Source organism: Hemitrygon akajei, chromosome 17 (assembly GCF_048418815.1).
Source record: "Hemitrygon akajei chromosome 17, sHemAka1.3, whole genome shotgun sequence".
NCBI classification, from domain to species: domain Eukaryota; kingdom Metazoa; phylum Chordata; class Chondrichthyes; order Myliobatiformes; family Dasyatidae; genus Hemitrygon; species Hemitrygon akajei.
In genome coordinates, this window is record NC_133140.1 from 46552464 (window position 1) to 46578488 (window position 26025).

General features: G+C 39.8%; 1 protein-coding gene across 6 annotated transcripts in view; it reads left to right on the forward strand.

The window, feature by feature from the left end:
- Positions 1–26025, forward strand: part of znf423 (zinc finger protein 423) — a 383906-nt gene continuing 357881 nt past the window's right edge. For 3 of the 6 annotated variants that reach the window (XM_073070049.1, XM_073070051.1, XM_073070050.1), the window contains exon 1: positions 1–1169. In XM_073070049.1, the coding sequence (XP_072926150.1) occupies positions 1130–1169 (40 nt within the window). In that variant the 5' untranslated portion in view covers positions 1–1129. Of the gene's footprint in view, positions 1170–22648; positions 22717–24571; positions 24679–26025 lie in introns of those variants that run through there. The other 3 variants (XM_073070053.1, XM_073070054.1, XM_073070052.1) reach the window with 3 other exon arrangements.

Genomic DNA, 26025 nt, shown 5'->3' on the forward strand with positions numbered 1-26025 from the left:
TGCACTTGGACAGCGATTTCCTCCGTGATTACGTGTGGCGCGTCTCCCTGCGGGAAAGCTCCCCCGTGGAGAGGTCCTGATGGGTTTGGGCCTTACTTGAATTTCCCAGCTTATTATGTGTCTGCACTGCGCGCTAACGCAGTTCCTAGGAAGCCAGCTCGTCCGCTCCCGCCACAAAGAGCCGGCTCTGCTGCCGGGCGCCAAAGCCGGACGGCGGTCATGGCACAAAGCGGCGGCAGCTGCTGCCCGCCGCCACCGACACCCTGCTGAACATCTGCGGCACCCTCTGGCAGCCCGGTGCCCCCCTGAAGCAAACAGCCACCTTGTTGTTTCTATGTGTGTGCCGAGCAAGAGCGGAGCGGGCCACTCTCGGGGCAAGAAAAACAAGGGGCGCCTGGCCGCGCCGTTACCACATTTCTGGCTAAACAGGTGATCCCGCCGCCAAGTTTTTGCCGCCGCTGTGGCGGAGGGAGTTGCACGTCAGGCTGGCTGTTGGTTTTGCGGGCGTCTTGTTTTGTTTTGTTCACTTTTCTCCTTTCTTTTCGGTTGTTTCTAAGGATACTGCGTGCTCTTCGCTCAGTCCTCGAGGTCGCCAGCGTTGCTCGAAAGCCGGAGCTTTCATCATTTACTGGATTTCGCGCAACAATAGGAAAAAGGGCAGCGGCACATTTCACACACCCCCCACCAGCGAGCAATAAGCCTTGTGCAAAAAAAAAAGCAGCCCCCCTCTCTCTCCCTCCTTCCTTCCACCTCCGCCCCCTCCTCCTCCCGGGTCCCGTAAATAATCACTTGTCTTCGTGCGGGCTGCCTGGATCCTGCATCCAAATCCACCAGTTGCAAAGAAGTTGTGTGTGGGTGTGTGTGTGTGTGTTGGAAACAAGAGGAAAGGTGGGGGGGGGGGAATAAACACTTGACTGAAATCTAGTTTTAGCACCACCGCGAACAAAAAAAAGTACGAAGGAGACGTCACACGTAGTCCACTCCGAGAGGTTGAAGTTGCCGCATTGCAACGGGCAGGAGGAGGGAGAGAGAGAAAGAGAAACAGGAGATTGATGTTTGGAGCTCCGGTCACTGGCCCGGACAGCGGCGCCCAGGCAGTAGCTTCTTCCAGGAGAGCGAGGGACTGGACATGTCCAGGCGAAAACAATCCAAGCCTCGGGCTGTTAAAGGTGAGCCTCTCCTTGTTTTTTTTCCCCACAGGTAGGGAGAAGGGGGAGAGAGGAGGGGAAGAAGGGGGCAAGTGATTTTAAATCAGAGGAGCGGGAACAGTCGCGGTAACGGACTTCTCCGCGCGTGCCGCGCCGCTCTCTCCGCTGCTGCCCAGTTGGAGGAGGCTCGAGGCGGCGGAGAAGAGTGTGCGCGCGCACTGCCCGCCAACCAGCAGGGGCGGTGTGGGGATCCGCGCGCATGCACGCACGCGGCCAAGGGCGGGGCTCGAGGCACGAAGCCCGGGTGCCGGCACCTTTGAAATCTGTGGTTTTTAACGGAAGGAAGGGAGGCGGCAGTGGCCGCGCGCGGGGGTGGGCTGCCCCGCAAACCCCCTTTTCCACAGAATAAGTTGGCGTTTCACACTACTGAGCAGTATAAACTATGCCCATCACACATTTTTGCTTGTAATCTGAAGTGCGAACTTCAGGTCGGCGACTTTTCATCACAACCGAAAGGCTGTGGACCTGAAACGGCAACTTTGCTCATATCTGCACAGACGCTGCAGGATCTAATGAGCGTCCTCTGTAGTTAAACTTCATGCCAATTACAGTGTATTTTGAGAGTGGGTTAACTAGACATGTAATTGACCAGGAACACGTCAACAGTTGAAATTCAGCAGCAGTATCCCATCCACCTGTTACTGCCATGTTACACAGTGTTATCTAAATATTATAGTGCAGTTTTAAGGAAAATTGACATGTTTCAGTTTGCCCAAGCTGTAAGGTTAAATGGACAGTGGGGGGGGGGGGGAGGATATGTGTTTAATTCATATGATAAAAGGTCATCAATCAACTCCTGCAAGTTGTAGACAAAACCAATAATTTTGCAGTATGCTAATATTGAAAGACAAGGTTTCTTAGTAATGTCAGTAGAATATTTTGACTAAATTTCCCGAACTCTATTCTTACTTATTCATCGTGTCAGTGATTCTGGAACAGCTGCACAAAAAGCAATGCCAAAAGAAGGTGGTGATGAAAGGCCATAGCAAGGTTGAATCACATTAGTCCCTGGTATACATGGTATTAAGTTTTAGAGAATTTCACTATTTTAATAAATGAAGGAATAATCAAATCTCTTGAATTAAGCTGAGTGGTCCACATTTGGTTTCATGTTGGTGTTGGATCAACAGGATGTCTTGGGGACAATACTTCCATCAAGCTGTTAAAGAAATTGGAATTAAATAAAATACGAAAATATTCGGCATGTAATTGAGAAAGCAATCTGTTTGAAATATCATGTAATCCACTAGTTTACAATTTGCTTCATAGCCATTTAGATCCTGAGCTGGGTTTATTTGCCCTGGTATTCACTTGACTTTTCGATGCGTATATGTGTACTTACAGTGTAATTTTTCAAGAGTTAAATTTATTTATTTTGACTAGCAAAATAATTGGGATATATTAAATCAAATTTCAACAATTATTTAATTATTATGACTGTCTTAAGTAATGTTAACTTTAAGAAGAATGCTGCAATAGTTGGGGCTTTCCCTGCATGGGATGACATCATAGTTTTTCTCTCTGCTGCTCATGTGTGAGGTTCTTCACTCTGGTTCCTCCAGCTGGATCTCTTCTGCACTTTTCCGAAAGTCTTTACCTCTTTCCAGATGTGTCATACTTAGGGTTGTTTTTTGTGAACTGAACAAATGATTTGTAAACTTCTGGCGCAATGCCTTTACTTTTCTATTCTGTTCTTTCATTTATGACCCCAGTGACCCATGTGCTTTATTATCAACTGTCTGTGCTTTGAAAATTTCTGCATATGGGTATCAGTACCACAATACACATACTTAAAAAAAATCATAGTTATAGAAAAGTACAGCATAGAAACAGGCCCTTTGGCCCATCTAGTCCATGCTGAACCATTTAAACTGGCTACTCCCATCGACCTGCATTGGGACCAGAGCCCTCCATACCCCTTACCATTCATGTACATCCAAATTTTGCTTAAATGGATGAAATCGAGCTTGCATGCACCACTTGTGCTGGCAGTTCGTGCAATAATATCATGACCCTCATGTTTCCCTTAAACTTTTCACCTTTCACCCTTAACCCATGACCTCTGGTTATAGCCCCATCCAACCTCAGAAACAAAAGCCTGTTTGCATTTACACTATCTATACTGTATAGTTCTATCAAATCTCCTCTCAATCTTCTATGTTCTAAGGAATAAAGTCCTAACTTATTCAATATTTCCATGTAACTCAGGTCCTCCAGACCTGGCAACATCCTCGTAAATCATTTATACTGTGCTGTTTTTCAAAATTCTTAATTATTCCTGATGTGTTGCCTCATGTTTCTCTGAATGGGACATTATCTGCCTTTCTTTGGAACCAATCAAAACCACGTCCTTGTTATCTGAAGTCTGAGGTCTTTTTACCTCAGGTAAGTTGTACTTGCCTGACAATGAGGGAGAAATTGAAATTTGCCAAGTTTATTTCAAGGATAACTCATGTACAGTATGCCTATTAGCTTACTGTCATATATTAAAAACTTCATACATTAACAGGAAAATACAATGTGTGTAGAATGTATTATTTGTACATAATGTCACTCATTTTAAAAACTACAAAATGGAGCAGTGAAATTGTATGCTATTGGGCCCAATTTCCCTGGAATTAGAAGAATGAGAGATAAATTAAGTGCTTAAAGGTATAGAAGATGTCTGTTATGTCTCTTTGAGTGGTAGAATTAGAAGTCATAATCTCAGGACCAGGAGGAGATGAAGAGATATGTATATTAGATTATAGTCTTTTGGTTAATTTCTACAATTTTCTTAATTTTAGAGTGCAATGCTTGCTGATTATTTTTCTGTTTCTAATATAATTGATTTAGAGTCACAATATACAGCAGTGAAATTTTATTCTTAATGAAGTAGCAGGTGAATTTTTTCCAGACATACAAACAAACTTAATGTTCCTAACTAGTGGCATACGTATATATTGAACAAGATTTGGGGAAGGTTCAAAGATGATTCCATTGTATGAGAAAATATAACTCATTATAGCAAGGCACTTGGAAAAATTGAATGTAATTAGGCAAGGTCAGCATTGCTTTTGTGAACAAAAAGTCATGTTTGATCAATTTGTTGTAGTTCTTTGATAAAGAATGTGCTATACTTGGATTTCCATGAGGCACTTGATAAGATACCCCATCAAAGGTTATTGTGGAAGATAAAAAGCGCCCAATATAGGAAGTACTATATTGGTCTGGATAGAAGACTGGGAAACAGGAAACAGAGTTGGTATCAATGAGACTTTTTCTGGCTGGCAAGATGTACAGTCGTCCCTCCTTATCCGCGAGTTCCGCACGCGCGAATTCAACCAACCGCGAATCGAGAAAACCCAGAAGTGCTCTTCCAGCATTTGTTGTTCGAGCATGTACAGACTTTTTTTACTTGTCATTATTCCCTAAACAATGCAGTATCACAACTATTTTACATAGCATTTACATTATATTAGGTATTATAAGTAATCTAGAGATAATTTAAAGTATACGGGAGGATATGCGTAGGTTACCATGGATCGGGATTGAAAAAAAATTGGAAGTTCTCTTACTAAGTAAGTCGGAACAGGTACATCCGGTATTATTTAGTGTAAGTTAGTCAAACGTTTGTCTTAGTATATAGTATATATTTTACCTTTCTATGCATATAAAACACTTAAGAATGTATGTTTCAGTGCTGGGCTCGGGAATAGAAGTTCCCGAGTTCGATCCAGTGACAGACTGCTCCCGAGTGCACTCTCCATCTGTGCCTGGTTGATATGGAGGATCAAAATTCTAAAACCCAATAATTAAACCACCGTTTTGCTTAGTAATAATTGTAGCTTTCATCGGGGCAGGGCCTTTCTCACTTTATCCTTTAAAATTGTTCCGATCGTTGACCGACGTAGCCTAACGCTTTTCCGATGACCGATGACGTTTCACCTCTTTCCGATTGCTTTATTATTTCCACTTTATTTTCATCGTGATCGTGGTTATTTTTGTGAACAGAAACACTGTGGATTCAGAGCTCCGCTGTTGAGTCCTAATGTCCACCGCAGAGACAGGTTAAATAAGGGACTTGAGCATCTGCGTTTTTTGGTATCTGTGAGGGGTCCCGGAACCAATCCCTCGCGGATAAGGAGGGCCGACTGTATAATATAGTGTGCCACAGGGATCAATGCTGAGGTGTCAATGTTTTGCAATTTGTATAAATTACCTGTTGGTAGGTACCAAAATAAAAAGATTCAAGAATTTGCTGAAAACACTCGGAGAGGCTTGAAAATGTGTTGTAAGGAGGAGAAGAGGCAATGAAAAGATATCAATAAGCTAAGTGAGTTTGGAAAGATCTGTGAAATGTAGCATAATATTGGAAACTGAGATTGTCCTTTTATCAGGGGAAAAAAGAAGCACTTTATTTAAATGGTGGAAGATTGCATGGCTGTGGACCAGGTCTGCTCAATCATGATAGGCACGGAGAGAAGATTTTGAAGATGGCATACTGTCCGTGTAGTACCTGACGCGGAAAAGGTATCCAATTTCCCTATTACAAATACACCGTATTATCCTCTCCATTACCACACTCCCAGATGTGGATCATATTCCTGGCCATGAATGGTAGTTGGTTGATTTCTCAGAGTCTGGTGACATCTTTAAAGAGAAAATCTGAAGGATTTTTCATCCGGTGTAGTTGTGTGGTCTGAACAATGCTCCCAACAACACCACAACTCTTACACAGTGTTCATTTTGATGCAGTGTTGTCACTGCACAGTTTATTTGGTGACCTGATATAATTTTCAACCCTGACAGAAGATCTATTTTTGGTTTTATTTGCACTCATTACAGTTGCTTTTTCTTATTGAATTAATTTATTATAGCTTTAAGTTATGTAAATAGGCAGTGGTGTGTTTTGTCAGTTGCAGCCTCAGAGAAATGGTTTCCACTTCACTTCTTTATAGGACCAACAAGAGATCTGAAGCTCTGTGAATGAGTTGTCTTATGGAATGGCTGCAAATATTTGTCATCATTCTGTTTGCTCAAAAACAGCATTGTAGACACTGAAAATCTGAAAAGGATCTCATGTTTTAAAATGTAGGATTTAGCAAATTAAGTGCGTTTCTGAAAAGAGAAGCCAACTTAACCTTTTACGTTTTGATGAAATGTCACTGACCTGAAACATTAAGTTACTTTTCACTTAAGAATTCTGGATCTACTGAGTATTCTCAGTATTTTGATGCTTTCTCATTCAACTGATGACTGAGAAGAGGTTGACAGAGTGCACTTTTTCATGGTTCTGTTTCAGTTAGTTTGTTTACCATGCAGGCCATCTGTGGAAAAAAGTAAACAGTTGAAGTTTCAGGCCAAAACCCTTCCGTAGATGCTGCCTGGTCTGCTGAGTTCCTCCAGTATTTCGTGTGTGTTGCTTTGGATTTCCAGCATCTTCAGATTTTCTCTTAGGCTGGAACTGTATCCTCTAGGGCAGGGGTTCCTAACCTGGGGTCCCTGGACCCTTGGTTCTTGAAAGGGTCATGGCCTAAAAAAGGTTGGGAACCCTTGCTCTAGAGTTTTGAAAAATGAGATGAAATCTTGTATAAATTGGCAAAATTATTACAGGGTTTGACAGGTTTAAATGCAGGGAGAATGTTTTGCCTGGCTGAGGAGACTTGGAACAAAGGGACACAAACTTGAGCAAAAATTTCTTCACTAAGAGAGTGCTGAACCTTGGTAATTCTCTACCTTTGTGGACTGTGGACTTTCATTATTGTGTTCATTCAAGCAGAGATTGACAGATTTCTGGGCATTGAGGGATGAGTGGGTAAAGGAAAAATGCTGGAGAATTGCACTGAGGCAGAGTAAATTGTCTCCTGATTTGGCTAGGGTTAAATTGTGTGATGGCTGGGTGGTGTGGCTCAAAGGGCCAGAAGGAAGGGCCAACTCCACGATCTATCCATAAATAATAAAGATCACTTATGATCCCTAAGAGTAGTTGAGGAACCTGGAAGAGCCAGCTGACCTACTCTTGCTTCTATTTCTTATGTTACGTTCTTTTTTGGAGTGATGATAGGAACTTTGGTTTCATGTAGGAGAGATACCAGTTGAAGAATTGATGGAGGTGTTCAAAGAATCTAAATCTAATCGAGTAAATATGGTAATTTTTTTTGCAGAGTGGTGAGTACTTGGAACACCCTACCACAGATGGTGGTAGAGGAAAATATATTAGGGACATTTAAGAAACTCTTAGATAAGCACATGGATGATAGAGAAATGGAGAACTATGTAGGAGGGAAGGGTGAGATTGATCTTTTAGCTAAAAAGTCAGCACAACATTGTGGTTTGAAGGGCCTTTACTGTGCTATAATTTTCTGTGTTCTACTGTATGCAAATTGCAAAGAAGATGACACAAGGAAGAAACGTTAGGTGGCAAGTATCGACTCTTTAAGTGGGATTGATACATGGAGGTAAAACATATACCATTCTCCGAGAGAAATGAGGTGATGGCCTAATTGTATAGATCTTCCAAAGTGCTATCAGCAACAGTAGATTGAGAGGCCTCATGTTTGGTATCAATTTACTGTCAGTAGATCATAAAAATACATTATATTAAATACATAGTTTTGTTATATGGCACTGCCTCCACATAACACTTAACATTTAAATCTGGGCAATCATACAAGACAATGGACCATCAGCAACAGCAAGATTATAAATTCCCAGAATCTGCAAACCTATGGTCCATTATATACCCGCTGCTGTGCTCTTCTTCCCTTAGGCAAGCCCTAGAACACATGACGACTGCTTTGTACTTGAGTTGTGATGGTTCTGAAGTGGCTGATACAGTCACTACGGGATCTGTAGACTCTACCAGGAGTAGCTAAGTATGACATTTGGGAGATGTGCTATTTCTGCTATTTGTTCTGGGGAAACTAGGATTCTTAAGGAAAATATGAAAGCTGCTCCATTTTGAGTTGTCAGGACCAAACATTTCCAAGTGTTGGCGGGGTTGTTACACTTCAACAAGGCCTTCTTGATCTATCTCCTCTGTCCACCTGATAAAATGTTGTGAAAATGAAGCACAGAGAAGAACGTCTGTTTTGGTAATCTGATGATAGACTAGTAAATGAGTGTATTTAGGGATCTTGGCCTAGGGCTGGGTGCTAAGATATATCTTAATGGATTTGGAGGATTTTTTGAAGATTGTTATGCTTATGGTGTCTCAGAGATTCTTTGACATGTTCTCTTCTTCTCAGATGTGGAAAATGAGGTTGTGAACTTACAACCAATAAGTTGAGAATTCCAGCAGGGGTGCTGCCTGCCACTGCCATCTTATTTTGTAGCTGGCATGTGGTCTTTTTGACTTTGTTGGTCAGGGTTAGCAGTGAAGATGAACTGGATAGTTGGCTATAAAATGAAATTGTGGACAAAGGCCTTTGAAGTGGGCCCTGACTCTTAACAGGATGAGCCCTACGACATATACAGCACGTGTCTTGTGCACTGGACTGCACTGAAGAATCCTGAACACATTGGTTTTCTGAGATTTGCCGAACTTCCTGTACACTTTCCACTCAGGTTTCATGAAAAGTGAGGTGGAGATGGTGGCTTGTTGATGTGATCTTACCTCTTGCGTCCATTTACTGGGAAACAACAACCTGCCTTGGTAGACTGATCTACCTACTCCATTGCTACTATCATCAAACAAGTTTTGGATTAACAAATGTAGATGAAAATGATAAAGCAACCTATGAAGCTCCAGTAAATATATCATGGAATGTTGTTGCTCATTTGGCTCATCTCACCCCTGCCAGCAGTTTGAAAATCCATTCTAGATTAATTTGAGTTGCCAGTTTTTTTTTTCCACCCCTGTTTTACAAATGAGTCTTTGTATCTACTTTTTTTTGAAAGTTAAGAGATTTGATTGAACTACACTTTCAAGTTGTAATGTCCAGATCTGAGTAACTGTGTGGAAAAACTTTCTCCTCATTTCCACTTTTGTTCCTTTATGAGCTATTTACTAAATTGTAAATGTGGAGATGCTCCAAGGATTCTTGGTCAATTGTAAAATAATTTGGGAGGTTCTAAAATCTCTGATTCATAGTTACTGACCCACTTGCAAAAGGAAATCATTTTCTTCTGGTTTTGTCAATACTTTATAATTCACTTTATTGATCCCCTTTTGAACTTCTCGGCTTCAAGGTACTTGGGAAAGGGGCATGACACTTCTGTTAATGGGAGGGTCTTAAATGAGTGGACAAGAGTTAGATGATTAGGAGGTGGGAGTTTTAAACTTGGACTACACAGGATCAATTCACAGAAGGTGGGGAATCCCAAGATTTTTCCACCCTGGAAGATTATTGAGGCTAAATCATTGGGAGTATTTAAAGAGGAAGAAGAGAATTTTTGGAAGTTGGGGAAATTGATAGCAATGGGATTGGTCCAGAAGAAGCGGTAAAGCATAGGGCAGATAAGACATGCTCATATTAAATGGCAGAAGGCTAAATGGCCTACTCCTCTCTAGTTTCATAGTTTTCTTATGCAAAAAGAATCCTTATCTGTAGTTCTTCCATTATCCCTGGTTTCAGAGCAGGTAGTCAGGTAGCGAAGGCAGCAAATGCATTGCTAGCATTCATTTTGGGAGGACTAGAAGGTATAAGTGAAGATGTAGCATTTAGCTTTTATAAGGCATGGGTCAAGACTGCATTTGGAATATAGTGAGCTATTTTGAGCCCTATGACTAAGGAAAGATGTGCTGGCCTTGGAGAAGGTCGAGAGGAGATTCACAAAAATGTTCTTATCAATGAAAAGCCTAACATGATGAGCGCTTGATGTCTTTGGGCTTGAACTCAATGGAGTTTAGAAAGATGAGGGAGGAATCTCATTGAAACCTACTGAACACTGAAAAGCCTGGCTAGAGTGGGCGTGAAGAGGAAGTTTCCTTTCGTTGGAGAGCCTAGGATACAATGGCACAGTCTCAGAATAAAGGGATGTCCCTTTAAAATCGAGGTGAGGAGGAGTTTCTTCTGAGAGTGGTGAATCTGTGGAATTCATTGCCCTGGAGGACTGTAGAGGCATTGGGTGAGTTTAAGGCGGAGATATTAATTTCTTGATTGCTAAGGCAGGCGGTGGGGGGGGGGGGGGGAGGGTTAAAAGTTATGCAAAGTAGGTGACTGAATGGGGATTAAAACAGCCATGATGGGATGGCTGAATACATTGGAATAGGTTGAATGGCCTAATTCTGTCCTATACTAGGGTCATTCTGTACCCTGTTGAGGGATCTTAGTGTACTCAAATGTTCGTGCCCAGAATTAGGTGCAAAAGGCTCAACCAAAGCTTTACAAAGAACCATAGTGACAGACTGACATCTGTGTTCAAATTTGCAATTTCCAAAAATCCCCTTTGTTATCTTATCAACTTGTCATGCCACAATCAAACATCTGTGAATTTGCTTCCTCTGATCCTTCTGTTCTTGTATCAACCCCATGCCAGCACAATCATTTTGTCTCAGATTGTTCAGCCATGCATGTTATATCTACCGAAGTACATTACCTAGTGTCTATATGCATTATTAAGCATCTCCTATATGTCCTACAGGTCAATTCATTACATTGGTTGTCTTAATCCCACTTGCCTGCCATTATCCTGTTCACTATTTACTGCATTGGCAAACTGATAACAAAGCATTATTGTATGCAACAAGGAAAGCAATGGTCCTAATACCCACCACTGGGATCCCACTGCATCATTCTCTCCAGTCAGAACAACAGATATCTATGATAGTTTTGCTCCTCCTATACATGGAACAATTTATATATTAAGTTCCAACTACTAGTATGGAAAATATTGGAAATGTCAGGTGGCATCTATAGAAAGAGAAACAGAGTTAATGTTTCAGGTTGTCAATTGAAGTATTGACTGCATTTCTCTGCCTGACCTGTTGAATATTAACAGCAGTTTTTGTTTACTATTTCAATATTCCAATATCTGCAATAATGCAAATACTTTCCTATTTAATGAATTAAATTGTCATGACATACTTTCATGATTTGTCTTTGAAAGTCCATAAACGCAACATCCTTTGGCTACCTTTATTAAATCTATCCATAATTTTATCACTTAATTCAATCAGTATAATCTTTAGTTAGTATGTTTAGTATAAGGGCCGTGCTTTCATGTTCTTCAGTGAAGGAATCGTTGACCTGGAGCTGCATTTTTATTGTAATTTGATAAATGAGGTTGGGTGAACTTGGTTTTGAATTGGAAACAAACTCTCCTCTTGCAAAGATCATGACAATGCCTCAGCATTTTAAATTTCTATTGAATAAAGGAACTCCAGTAAAACTGACATCAGTGGCATTTGTGACAGAAAGCTGTGAAACTTGACAGAAAGGAAGACAATGTGAGACCACTTCTCAGCTCCAGGATATTTCTGCATGAGGTTGTGAGGAGAGGATCCAGTGCACTATCTTTCCATGTGTCATTTATTATATTTTATCCATTTTGATTTAAAGTTAAAGTTTGTCTCGAGCCTTACAGGCTCATCAGGCCAGTGCTTATGCTGGTTTCCGTGGTGTGAAGTGATTGAAAGTACGAGACTCCACCCCCCCCCCCCCCCCCCCCCCGCTGGATAGGACGCCCGTCCAATGCCTTAACCACTTGGCCACGTGCCACACGCTTATCCATTTTGAAGTCAGAAGTAAAGATTGCCTGGAGTTGTATGGTGTCCATAACTATTTGAGTTACTCAAATAACTGAAGAGTAAGATCTGGACATCATCCAGTCTTGGGCAGATAAGTGGCAAGTAACATTCATACTGGGAGTGGCAGCCCCACTCTGGGGATCAAAATAGACCTTATGTTTAGTGTGGTTACAGTATCCCCCATCCTCAACAATTTGCAGGTTATCAGAAACCTGAAACTGGACCAAGCACTTCGATTATAGTGATGATATATGTCTGTCAGAAGCTGGGTGTCCTGGAGTAAATGGCTGTTTTCTCCCAAAAAAAAACCATGCTAAATATTTGTTCCATCTACTGTTTTGCACTGTAGTTATAACATCCACATATCAAGACTCCTCCAAATTACAATGCACCTCCCAGATTCTTCATTTGTACAATTCAGGCGGAGAAAGACTGAGGAACACAAAGCAAGACCATGTTGAAATATTCCTTACACTTATAATACCTAGATTTGGACACATATTGCCATCACTTCATTATTGCTGTTCAAAATTTGAAATGACATGTCTTAAACTGTGGTAGAACTATTAACACATAGAATATACACTCATAGGCGACTTTATTAGGGACAGAAGTGGAATCCAGTGTGGGCTTCCTCAGCTGTAGCCCATCCACTTCAAGCCTTGACGTGTTGTGTGTTTAGAGATGCTTTTCTGCACACCCTTGTTGTAATGAGTGGTTATATGAGTTACTATTGTCTTCCTGTCAGTTTGAACCAGTTGGGTATTTCTTCTCCGATCTTTCTTATTAACAAGGTGTTTTTGCCCAGAGAACTGTCACTCATTGGATATATTTTGTTTCTCGTGCTATTCTCTGTAAATTCTAGAAACTGTGCATGAAAATCCCAGTAGATCAGCAGTTTCTGAGATACACAAACCACCCTGGCACCTTGGTCATTGCCACTCAGATTAGATTTCTTCCCCATTCTGATGTTCGGTCTGACCAACATGGAGCCTGTTGACCATACCTGCACTGAGTTGCTGGCATATGACTGGCTGATCAGATATTTGCATTAATGAGCAGCACGTGTACAGGTGTATCTAATAAAGTGGCCACAGAGTGTATGAGTTTATTAGGAAGGTAGCTAACTTGAGAATGAAGAGATAAATTGTATTTATTCCAATGTTTTCCTGACAAACATTTCATTCACTACCTTAAATGAACTGCTATATCTGGCTATATCGTAATGTGTGAAACATCTTATTCACATGTGTGAACAAAATCTGGAATTCCAGATATTCCTTTACTTTTTTTTTGCTGTCATGAAGGTGAACCCTGAAAAATTTCCCTGCAAACTACTAAGGTTAAGGACATCTTACGACTAGTTGCAGGAGGAGGATTCTTTTTATTGTGGTTCCCATAGGAACTAATGAACTAATGAGAAATGCAATCTTGCTGAAAGAGTTAAAGGAATAAAAGCAGAAGCTGTAGAAGTTATACATTTGTTTTTGGGGTAAAAACATTAAAAGAGAAGGAATCCAGCTATGAGTAATCGGGATACTATTAGATCTGAAGAAAAAATCATAACTAATTCCAAGTAAAATGAACATGGGTCAGGATTAGTAGCACTTTAGAATTCAACAAAAGGACCAGGAGACTGACTAAGAGTGAGAATAGGATATAAGATTAATTTAAAAGGAACATAAAAGTGAACCGTTGAAGTTTGGGAAGATTGAACGCAAAGTGTAGGTTCTTTACAGTAAGAAAAAGGATAATGGGGAGCAAAGAAATGGCTGAATAATTAAGCGATATTTTTGTTCTCTTTCATGGAAGACGAAAAAATAACTTCCCAGAAGTGTCAGGGAACCAAGGTTGTAATGAAGTGAGGAATTAAAGAAAATTAATATTAGAACAAAAATAGTGTTGAAAAAATTAATAGGACTGAAACCTGATATATCCCCAGGGTTTTATAATCTGTATCCCAGAGTACTAAAAGAGGTAGCTATGGATACAGCAAAGGCTTTGGTTGTCTTCTTCCAAAATTACATAGATATGGAATGTTCTTTGCAGATTGGAGGTGTCAAATGTAACCACATTACAAACCATCCCAGGATAACAAATAGGTTCCATTTTTACAGATGCCTTTAAGGTGATTTTGCCTTTTAAGCCAGAAAGTACATGAAAATCACTTGACATTTTTAACCATACCTTCATAGTAGTACAATAAATGACATCAAAAGCTTATAAGGCTGAATTTTTTTTTTAAAAAAAAAAGCAATAACTAGAAGTGGAGAGAGACTGAGAGGAAACTTGTTGTGCAGTTCATAGGATTGGAAGTATTTACATGTGTTGAACTTTGGAGTATGGTAATAGGGAAACTTGTTTGCATGTGCAACAGTCTATAAATTGACATTTGTGACCTGAAGATGGTCTGTATTTAAATGGGAAGTGAGAGGAAACAGGTAAGATAGGACTAACTACCAGGAAAAATGCTTTTCCCCCTTATGAAGGATTTAACAACTAAACATTTAAACAATATCAACAGGATACTGAAAGTCAAAAGCAACACACATAAAATGCTGGGGGATCTCAGCAGGCCAGGCAGCATCTATGGAAAAAAGGAAACAGCTGCCGTTTCGGCCCGAGGCCCTTCGTCTGGATGGAAATGGGTCTGGGTGAGCACGTGATCGAAGAGTTGGAGGGCTACACAGATCACCGAGGGAGAGCAGTGAGAGAGAGTATATTGAACTCCCGCTGAAGGGAAGATATAACTTATTCCGGGTAGGCATCCCTGGAAGAGCCTTCATAGTGTAGTGGTAGGATCCTGATGAAGGACCAAACATCGACTGTTCACTCTTTTCCATAGACGCCTCTTGGCTTGCTCAGTTCCTCCAGCATTTTGTGTATATTGTTTTGGATTTCCAGCATCTGCAGATTTTCTCGCGTCAATGAAAGTTAATGTTGACTTGCGATAGATTAATCTTGTTTGATAAATATATTCGGCAAAACTGGAGTTATTTGAGAATGTAAGTGGTACAAGAAAAAGGGGGCAGTTTGGGTATATGGGGCTCGTCAGCCATGGCTGGCAGCTCATCTGGGAGAAGGACAATTCTGATCTCAAACCTCTGCTGCCTTGCGACTATATGCACTCATGGGGAAGGCTTCGGGAGTAAACCCTGAGGAAAAATCTGGAGCTGGAGTTCCTAAGGCAGTCCTACGTGAAGTTCAATGCCGACAGGCAATTCCTGCGACGCCACTGGTGCCGAACTATATTGGTCTCTGCCATACCTTGGCAAACTTCTATAGATGAATGGTAGAAAGTGTGCTGACTGGCTGCATTACTGCCTGGTATGGGAACACCAATGTCTTTGAGTGGAAAATCGTGCAAAAGGTAGTGGGTAAATCTCCCCCAACCATTAAGCATATCTGTTTGAAAGGTTGCCATAGAAAGGCAGCATCCATCATCAAAGATCCTCACTACCCAGACCATGCTCTTTTCTTGCCATTGCGATCAGTTAGGAGGTACAGGTACCTCAAGACTCACACCACTAGGTTCAAGCACAAGTACTACTCCTCAACCATCAAACTTTTGAACAAAAGGGGATAGCTACACTCATTTCAACACTCTGTTATATTGTTATTTGTTGCTATTTATTTAAATTCTGCATTTGCACAGTTTGTTTACAGTTACAGTTCTATAGATTTGCTAAGCATGGCCGCATACTCTGATAATAAATTCTACTTTGAACGTCATACCTTTCATCGGCTGTGTGGAGAGGTGGAGCCTGCACATGTGCAACAGCTTGCCCTCCAACTGCCCTGGCTTGTGTATCATGTAGACAACTGGGACGCAACAATCAAGGTCAATCCTGACCAATGGAGGGCCTCAAAGAAGAGGAAAATTTGTGAATGTGTATTTGGATTATCTGAAGCCCTTTCATAAAGTACTACATTAGAAGTTATTTTGCAAAGTTAAAGTATATAGGATTGGAGTTATTACAATGGCATTGAATGAACATTGCTTGACAGGAAACAAAGCAGGAATAAATAGGGCTTTCTTAATGTGACAGGTAGTAACTGGCCTAGTACCACAGGGCCTGAGGCTTGGGTCCCGGCTATTCATAATATTTATCTGTTATTTGAATGAAAGAACTGAATACAGTATTTCTCAGTTTGCTAGAGGCCTGAAGCTAGTAGGATCGTGAGTTGTGAGGAGGATTCAAAGAGATTTCAAGGCAATTTGAATGAGTTGTTCAAGGGACAAGTGTATGGAAGATGTTGTATAACATGGATAAATGTGTATTTATTCACTTTGGTGGGAAAGCGGAAAGGGAGAGTTATTTAAATAGTCATTGATTGTAAAATGTTGATTTTCAAAGAGATCTTGGTTTCCTTGTGAATTAGTCACTGAAAGCAAACTAATTGGTGAAGCAAACAGTTCAAATTGACATATTGGTAACCATAGCAAAGCACCTCTTGGGCAGCATCCTGAACTACTTTCCTGAGAACATTGAATACTTTTTCATTGTCTTCCATCACTTTTGCCATCAATCCTGAAGTCTTCTAGCTAGTGCTTGAGGAGGCTGATGATTGCTCATGTTATACTGCAATTGTCCCCAGTCATATTGTTTAAATTGTTGAAGTCTCTTTGCATCTGTTTGCAAATCTTGATACATGCTATAATGTAAATAGCTGAGGTCAACCACTGATCCCTGTGGTATGTGACTAAATCTTGGTAATTGCGATGAAACACAATTGCTGAGATTTAGTCACAAAGCACAGGGCCGTGAGATTTTCTTGGGACTCCTACACTATAAGTTTTATCACAAAGATGAGAAAGTCTACAGATGCTGGAAATCCATCCTGCCTGGCGTGCTGAGTTTCTCCAGCATTTTGTGTGTGTTACTGTAAGTTTTGTGTCCTGACGTGGATGGAGTAAGTGGGTAAGTATTGGGCAGTTTCCACATTATCTTGCTGTTATATTGAATTTACCAAAGTCTGATACTAATAATTACAGTGTGACTTAACGTTAATACTTCATCTATCATAGACTGTACCTACTATTGTTTCTGAAAGCCATACCATTGTCTGAAGCTAACAGCTGACCAGCTTTTTAAAAAAAGGATAGATTGTTCACAAGGCACCCATCAAGCATCAACAAAGCAACAAACAAGGCATCCTTTCCCTATCTAATTAACAACTCTGTCTCTGAAGATTTCTCAGCACATCCATAAGAATTATTTAATCCTTTTATCTGGCACCCATGAGAATTCTTACAGAGAAGTACTCTCACTGAAGTCTCCATATTAGATACTAGACTATCGTGCATCCTGACAACTGTCTTATCTCAGTACTGGTCAAGCCATGAAAGCACTAAGACTTCAAGACAGATTCTGCTGTTGCTTTTGCATGTTATTTGCCTAGCCACAGGGGCATAGTTCTGAGTCCAGAGAAATCTCTGTTTTGAAATGAATGAGATTTTGTATTAATTGGTGACCATTGTAAAATTGAATTGGTACATTGTGATAAAAGGCAATGTTCTAGTCTTGTGGTCTGTTATATAAGGAAGTGGGCAAAATCTTGGCCTTCAATAGTCCAAGGAATGACAAAGAATTTCAAGCTGCAGACCATCTTTGCAGTGTACTTTGCAAATATTGGGCTGGCTTTAGAAATTGCTCTGCTTATTTTAATTAAAGGTCCAAAGATTGCACTAAAGCTAAAGAAGCCTTCTCTTTCCTTTGAAACACCCACTTGAGAAATCTCTTAATGATTTTACATGTGTGACTGAAATGATGACTTGACCTTTGAGTAGTGAGAAAATCTAAAAATGTGTGCTTAGCATAATGCAAATGATTCTACTTTCCAGTTGCTCTGAGGCACACTGCTGATCACCTGACCATTAGGATGGCTTCTTTCCAAGACCTCCGTTATTGATTATCTGACTTACCCAGAAAGCATCTCTGAGTGAAGGAAAGATGCTGCAGCATGTGCACCCTCTGAGTGGCCCTAAGAAGTCAGCTCCAGAGGAAAATCAAAGTGCAAAAATTGCTTTAACTGAGATAACCTGACATTATGAGTAACTGACATTAGTAAAATCATTTGAATTTGATTATCTTGTACATATCTGTCAAAAAACTCAGTTCACCCCTGCACCTGTTCCATAAACTTGTGGAAAGGAAATGCAAATGTATTTCTAGTATTTATCACAATGTATTAAATAGTGAACTCCATAAAGTTTTGTACACTCATAACAAAATAGAGAAGTTGGCCTGCTTCCCTACTGTATAAATCTATAAATCTAACTGGTATTTTGTTCTGGAGCTGAATTGTTAGTGGCGTACCTCTTTTGTAGAGGTATGCCATTTTGCTTCTGGGTGACAGAAGGAAGGCTTTGATAACACTAGCTTGAGGCCCTGCTGAGAATTTGGATGTCTTCTGTTTGTGCCTTAATGGAAGCAGAAACCTGCTCCCTCAGATGCTGCACTGTGACTGTCAGTGCTGGCTGAGATTCAGCTGCACCTAATTTCCATAATTTGTCTTTTTTCCTCTTCCCTTCTCCCTCCAAGGTGGTTGTTTGGCATGGTTAGTTAGAGAAAGAGACAGGGCAGAGCCTAGGCAAGTGGACCTATGAGGTTGTACAAAGTCAAAGTTGCTTTTATTGTCAATTGCACAAGTTCAATGGAAACTTACTGCAGCATGTCACAGGCATGCACAGCGTTTATAAGGAGAACTGAAATTAAACATATCTTATACAAGATTATAAAAGAAAGAAAATTAGAGCAAAAAGAAACCCCAGTGGCTGCAAAGTAGTGGTAATGGTGCTTGCTGAGGTTATGATTTGCTTTGTGCAGGTTGGTTCAAGAAGTGAATGATTGAAGGGAAGTAGATCTGCTTGAGCCTGGTGGTATGGAGACTTCAGGCTTGTATACTTTCTGCGTTATGGCAGCTGTGTGAAGATGGCATGGCCTGGATCGTAGGGATCTTTGATGGTAGATGTTGCCATTTGAGGGAGATACTTTTGTTGGTAGGAGGGGTCTGACTGGGTCCACTTTTTGCAGTTCCTTGTTTTCCTATGCATTTGAATTGTTGTAATAGACCACAATGGAGCCAATGAAGATTCTTTCAAATCTGTAGAAGAATATTCAGTGACATAATCCTTCTAAGGAAGTGAAGGCACTGATGCATCTTCCTTGTGATGTGCTGGGCACAGCATACGTCAACCAACATGTTAACACCCAGAAATTTAAAGCAGCTTACCCTCTCCACCACCGATCCACCAAAACAGACTGGTGTATGTTCCCCTTCCTGAAGTCAACAATCATTTCTTTACTTTTACTGATGTTGACTAAGAGATTGTTGTTGTGGCAGCACTCAACCAGATGCTTCTGCATGCTGATTCATGTGCATCGTAGAAAGTAACCTGTCTGGATGCTTAACAGCTTGGTATGGCAACTCCAATGCACTGACTGCAAGAGACTGCAGAGGGTTGTGAACACAGCTCAGCACATCAGGGAAACCAGCCTCCTCTCCAGGGATGCTGTCTATGCTTCTCGCTGACTCAGTAAAGCAGCTAATATAATCAAAGATCCCACCCGCCCAGGACACACTGTCTTCTCCATTCTTCCATTGGGCAGAAGATATAAAAACCTGAATGTACATACCAAGTCCAGGGATAGCTTCTACTCCAGTGCCAGAAGACTATTAAATGTTTCCCTAGTATGACAAGATGAACACTTGACCTCCCAGTATACCTCATTATGATCTTGCACCTTATTGTCTACATGCATTGCACTTTGTCTGTAGTTGTTACATTTAGTTTTCTGCGTTGTTATTGTTTTACGTTATTCTACCTCAATGCACCATGTTATGGTTTGATCTGTATGAACAATATGCAAGACGAACTTTTCACTATATCTCAGTATGTGTGACACATAAACCAATTCCAGTTGATCGCCACTTAAGATTTGTTGACCAAGAATGATGTTCTTGTCAAATTTGTGTATGCTATTGGAGAAGTGCTTGGATACAAAGTCATGTGTAGAGGGAGTAGAGGAGGGGCTAAGCACTGTGCCTTAATGTGCACCAGAGTTAATGGTCCGTGAGGTGAGACCGCTGATTGAAGTCTGCCGAGGAGGAAGCTAAAGATCCAGTTGCCGATTACGGAGTCATCAGGAAATGTGGAGACTTGTGTGGGTGTGTCATAGTTCTTTCTACGTAAACATACATAAAAGACAGTGAACTCATCTGGGAGTGATGGGTCATTGTCACTTCTGCTAACTGATCTTGCCCTGTAGAAGTATTACTGTGCAAACCCTGCCACGCTGTTCAGTGTTTGTCCGTGATTCCAGTTTAGTAAGAATTGCCTCTCTGCTCTTGCAGTGACCTTCCAGAGGTCATACCTGGACTATTTGTATCGCTCTGAATTGCCAGCCCCAAATGTCACAGATCTTGCCCTCAGTAGATTGTGAATCTCTTGTTTCTGTGAGGAAGATGCGGAATGTTTTTCTGAGTGTTGTTTACCATTCTAACTTCTAGCTAATCCAAGGATTTGAGTATCATCTCAGAAACCTGAATAGATAGTACAATGCAGAGAGAAGGCATTTAAATATTTAGATGCCGCTCTGTGACACTGCTTCAGTGCTGTACTCCAATTGGTCCCATTCCCTTTTGCCTTGTATTTTTGACCCTTCAAGTATTTGTCCAGTTCTCATTTGAACATTATTACTTAATATGTTTTTCCCATCTTTACTGACAGTGAAGTTAAGATCACAAGTCATTTTTCTCCTGCCTCCAATTGGGATAAATATATAAATTCTGGTTAGAAAGAAAAACCCACAGGAGAGAATGTTTAAATGCTGCGCAAAATTAGTCAATTGGAAAAGGTAATACCTATTGTGCCTACCAAAATTATCTTTAATTATATTTACTTTAATACCATAGTGGGTAACCAGTTAAGAGTTTTAAGGCAAACCTTGGAAAACTGAAGATAGTCTAGTGACTTCTAGCTTCAAAGTATCAACAGTCTTACTGCAACAAATACAATATGTAAATATGTTCATTATTTTAATCACCCATTACATTTGCTATTTTGCTCTGTCATTATGCAAATTAATTCATTTTATCAACTATCTTCCATGTCAAATCACTTCTCAAAAAATAGTTAAAAAATGGAAGCATATGATTGAAAGCTGGGGCTACTTTATAAACAAGCTCTGACCTTGGGTTTGGAAAGTGTCCAATTGCATTAACTAGGCTTAACCTTCCTTCCTTGTGAAATATTTAGAACACCTTTGGCAAAATATAAACATTTTAAGTTTGTAATGCAAGCCATCGACAAAAACAGTCAGTGCTCAACAAAATACCTGCTTGTTGTGTTCTTTTAAACGAAAGTCTTGCAATTCAAAATCACGCATGCTGATGAACTAAAAGAAGAAAGGGTATCGAATTTTTTTTTTTGCCATCAGACCTGTCCAGTGATGGTAAATAAGGTGATACTGTAGATAGATAGATAGATAGATAGATACTTTATTCATCCCCATGGGGAAATTCAACTTTTTTATACATAAATTTTTGATTTAGATTGTTATTCTCAGCCAAGTTGCCTGTCACAACACTTGGCAGCAAATATCTAGGAGTTCATTTGGAGAAATATGTTATTTAAAAAGTCACTGTACAAGACAGAGAGATGAGATGGAAAATGGAGAATGGTGGGGGTGCAGACAGATAGAGGGAATGGGGAAGACAGAGGGTAAAAGAGGTGGGTGAGACAGGGAGAAGGTGTGAGGCAACAGGTGTGGGGGGGGGGGGGGGGGGGAGAGAAAGTAAGGAGGGAGAGGATGTATGCCAGACTTAATTTCTGGACAGATCGGTGTGAAAGGAAGGGAAGTTAGACCAAATCTGTTATGAAACGTTGGTTGTTGTTAGCATATAATATGCAGACGTGAGGGAGAGTGTAGAAAGCTTACCAAGATGCCAGGGACTGTATCTCTACTCTCTTGAGAAAAGAAAGACGTGGATTGACCTAATAGAAGCTTTTAGAATGATAGTTTTACACAGTGTGAATATGGAGGGAATGTTTCCACTTGTGTATAAGTGCACAACTAGAAGAAATTAATATGGGATAGTCACGAAGTGTAGCGTTCAGAAGAATCTTCTATTCGCAGACTGATGAGAATGTGAAATTTACTACTGTAATTAATGGTTCGAACGAATGTTATATCGGTGGTTGGACAAGCAAATAAGGTCAAAGAGTGTCATGCTGATGGTAAACTAGGACGAACAAACGCAGGACGTGGTTTGAGGGGAGCGCAGGCGTGGACTGGTTGAATTGAGTTACTTGTTTGTGTGCTATATGTCCCAAGTAATCTCATGTTTCCTTTTACGGTAAATCTTCCTCTTTTGCACACCTCATTAATTCCTTGCAGGGATTCGTTGTGCTAATATGACAAATGATCAAACTCTGAACTTTGAATTTATTCTCCTACACACGTCTAGTCTAGTGTCAGAGTGACCGTCTCACTGCCTTCACTGTGATTATTGTTGGTTGTTGAACATAACATCTTCATGATTCTGTAACTTGCCGAATAAGCTGCTTGAGAAGTCAGGGAAATTATTGGCTCTTCCAAATCTTTATTATTTTTTGCCCCATTGTTATATTTTCAGGTACGTTTGATTTAAAAAAAAACAGTTTAGTGTAGGTAAATTTGGAATGGAAAATGTTTCCCTCAGGACATCAATCTCAATTGCACAATGCAACCGAGAATGACTTCCTGAGGGAAAACACTTTCCATTACTAAAAGGCCTGTTGTCTGAATTACGCACAGTATGGAGCACGGCAGGAAAAGTTGGCTTGAACAGGTGAATTAAATGTGACTAAAATAAAAGCAGTCATAAACTGAGGTGCAACATTGCTGGTTGTATAACAGATATACATCAAAATCTTTATCCAACATTCTGAAGTTAAAACCATTTCAAGGGTTCAGAGACCATCATTTCTTCTCTGTTTAATTGGAATGCTAGCTTAACACTGAAGGAAAAGCCTGCTTCATGACTGGCAATACAGTAAACATTCTAGTGAAATTTGATGTAAATTTGTTTATTTTTACTGTTAGAATCCAGTAAATAAAACACCAACAAAATTGGATTTTTCATGTTTAACATGCTTGATAGCAAATTTATTCATAGTGATGAAAGATAGTATGGAAAATAGAAATAAAAGGTTGTGCAGAATTTGAAGTTGAATGAATGGAAGTCACGATGTAAACAAAAACAAATGAGAAGATGAGTGTACTGTTGGGCTAATGTGATCTCATGAGTTGTCATTGTACGATTTAAGACTCACCCTTTGAGTCGATTGATACCAGAACTCAGTTGAATTAAAGCATTTTTAAATGCTTGAAGTTATATTCTCACTTGATTCAGAATACACTGATTATTATACTATATGAACAACTTACTGACCAAATCTGTGTTGAAAAATGTTTTCAGTCTCTCATTCTTGTATATAAATAACTTATGGGTTATTGCTGACTGAGAAATAAATGCTTTATCACCTTCTTGTATTTGGGTCAGACAAGACAATGGAAATGAGAATGGGTTCTGGAGCTCAGGCAAACTAAGGAAAGGACAACTGCATACTCTTTCAGCCTTGCTTCAAATTTCACTGGTTTCTGTTGCTGTCTAGTTTTTGCTGGTTTTGTTCTTCTGGTATGTGCCCAAAAAGAACTGGTTCAAGCTCTTCAAACTTATTTTCCCATTAAAATCTTAAAGGGATCAGAGAATGGAAGCTTTTATTCCAACCTTCTGGAATCTGTTTAATGTTCCTAAGGATAAAAGGACATTGTGTAAAGCAATCCCTTTCCCATTGGCACGTGCATGCATTCCTCAATAACTCTTAAGTAGAATAGCCGTGTGGAAGTTTGTGTAGCCATGGAGGGTGATCTTTTGTAAACCAAAGAATGGAGAAACCCTATCAGCAGGGATGTTCTCCCTGCACTTTTCCTTTATCTGAAACACTGATGTAGAAATGAATTAAAGCTAGCTTGTAAAAGCCTTACTACATGTAATGGTATTCTTTCATTAAAAAGCAAAAAAAACCCTGCAGATACTGAATATCTAAACTAAATGTAGAAAGTGCTAGAGAGACTCAGCAGGTGGGCTTTCCTGTTTTTAATTTTAGTTTTGTTTTATATTGTGCTCCATGTTTTGCTGCTGATGGCTAATATGCAAAATACAATAGATTTTTGGTTGATCTTTGTAGGATTCTTATTGGTTGTGATCTAAAGTTTTGTTTTCATTATTACCAATAACTTTGAAGTAAATACGGATGTAAATATTGTAACCTTGGATTTAAATTAATAATGTTAATCTGAAGGCATCAGTAAAGATAAATTTGGATTTAAAATCAGTGGTGTTGTACACAATAGCTTGTTTATAATTGCTTCAAGATTCAGTGTTCATGTAGAAGCTTTTGCTTTAAGTTTGAAGTTTTAGAATAATTGTAAATGTCAAGAAGCATTTCTGTTCCATGATAGCCATGGTAAACCTCATAATATGACAGCCATTCTTCTGTGTTCATATTTTAGTCATTTAGAATTGGGATGGTACAGTTTACTAAATTCCATTTGACACACTTAATGAACTTATTTGTTTGCCACTAATAAATTATTTTTTGAATTTCTTGTGTTAAATCTAGAACAAATTACTGAGGGTTGCTAATACAGTGTTCACACGTGTAGTCGTTTCAGGGTACAACCAACAGTCTTCTCAGGGGTGTCTTCATACTATAGCTAAATCTGAGCTGAACCATGCTGCCAGCAGGTAAGATCAGCTTATAAACTTGTGTAGGTTATTTGGCTATAGTTGCTTGCTTGCCTTTGGAGTTGAGTGTGGTACCAGAATGATTTAAAACTGAATTTCTTCTGAATTTACTTTGCATTTTCTGAAAATATGGCAAACAGGACTAAAAGATTAATACAAACCCAGATCACTGGAAGGATGTTGTGGACAGGCTTGCCTTCTAACTACATGGATGAGATTAATTTCAACTCTGACAATGTGTTGAATTCACCAGAACTATGGCTGGCTCACTCATCCCTTTTTGCCATGTTGAAAATTTGGTGCTTAACATGTGGTGCAGGATTGGTATTGGGTTTAAATGGAGCTCCTAACTGGGTTTTGGAAGACCAGAGTGGATCTAAAGCTAATGCTATCCTTTTATTGTAGTCATTGATAAAGCAATAATTTTATCACTTTAAAATGCCAGGAATCATTGGTCATCTTTTGGAATAAATTATTAAATATTATGATTTCCACCTAAAACTTCCAAAAAACCATCATAGGACATGTGTTACAGTTAACAATGTGAATGCAGTCTGGTTTTCTTTTTTAAATGAGAGTAAATTCTTTCTCTACACTTTTCAGTTTATCATTGTATTCTGAAATAGTGTCTCAAATAATAGAAACATCTGTTTAACCTAGAAGGTGAAGTTCTGTTAACGTGCCATTCTGGAAGTGACCACTTGTAATCTTTTGATTACTATTTTTCAGGTTAGCTGAAGTTGTCCATAAGTAACAGGACTATTGTGGAAAAGTTTGAGTAACCATTAAAATTAGCAAGATTCAGTGTTACAGTCATATTTCTTAGTGGAAAGTTATTTTAAATCTCTTTGGAGATTATTTTCATTGTGGAGGGACAGTAGCTCTTCAGAACAGTTTTGAAGTCTGACTATAGACAGTAACTGCCTTCAAACTGTTTGCCTGCAGGAGGGCTTTACATGTGTCTCATCTGAAGATAGCTGCAGGACACTCGATACTACTTTAGGTGAGGTTGTTGAGGAGATGCCAAGGATTAAACTCATTGTTCTGGAATGATTAGTTCAGCAAATAATAGTAAATGGTTTTGCTTGGATATCTCCATTCTACTTTTCTTTAATATTGAACTTGCGTTCTATTTGTATTTGTGGTTGGATAGAGTTTTTCCTCTGACCTTGACAATTTACTTGCAAATGCTTCTTCACTTTACGAGAAGACCTCATCAGTGCTCTGTTATTTGTAGTGTAAAAAATCTGTTAGATATTTTTCTGACGTAGTCTATAATTTGAATTACCATTTTAGATTTGAAACCTGCTCCAAATACACCATGAAAGGGTTGCACTGATATGTGCT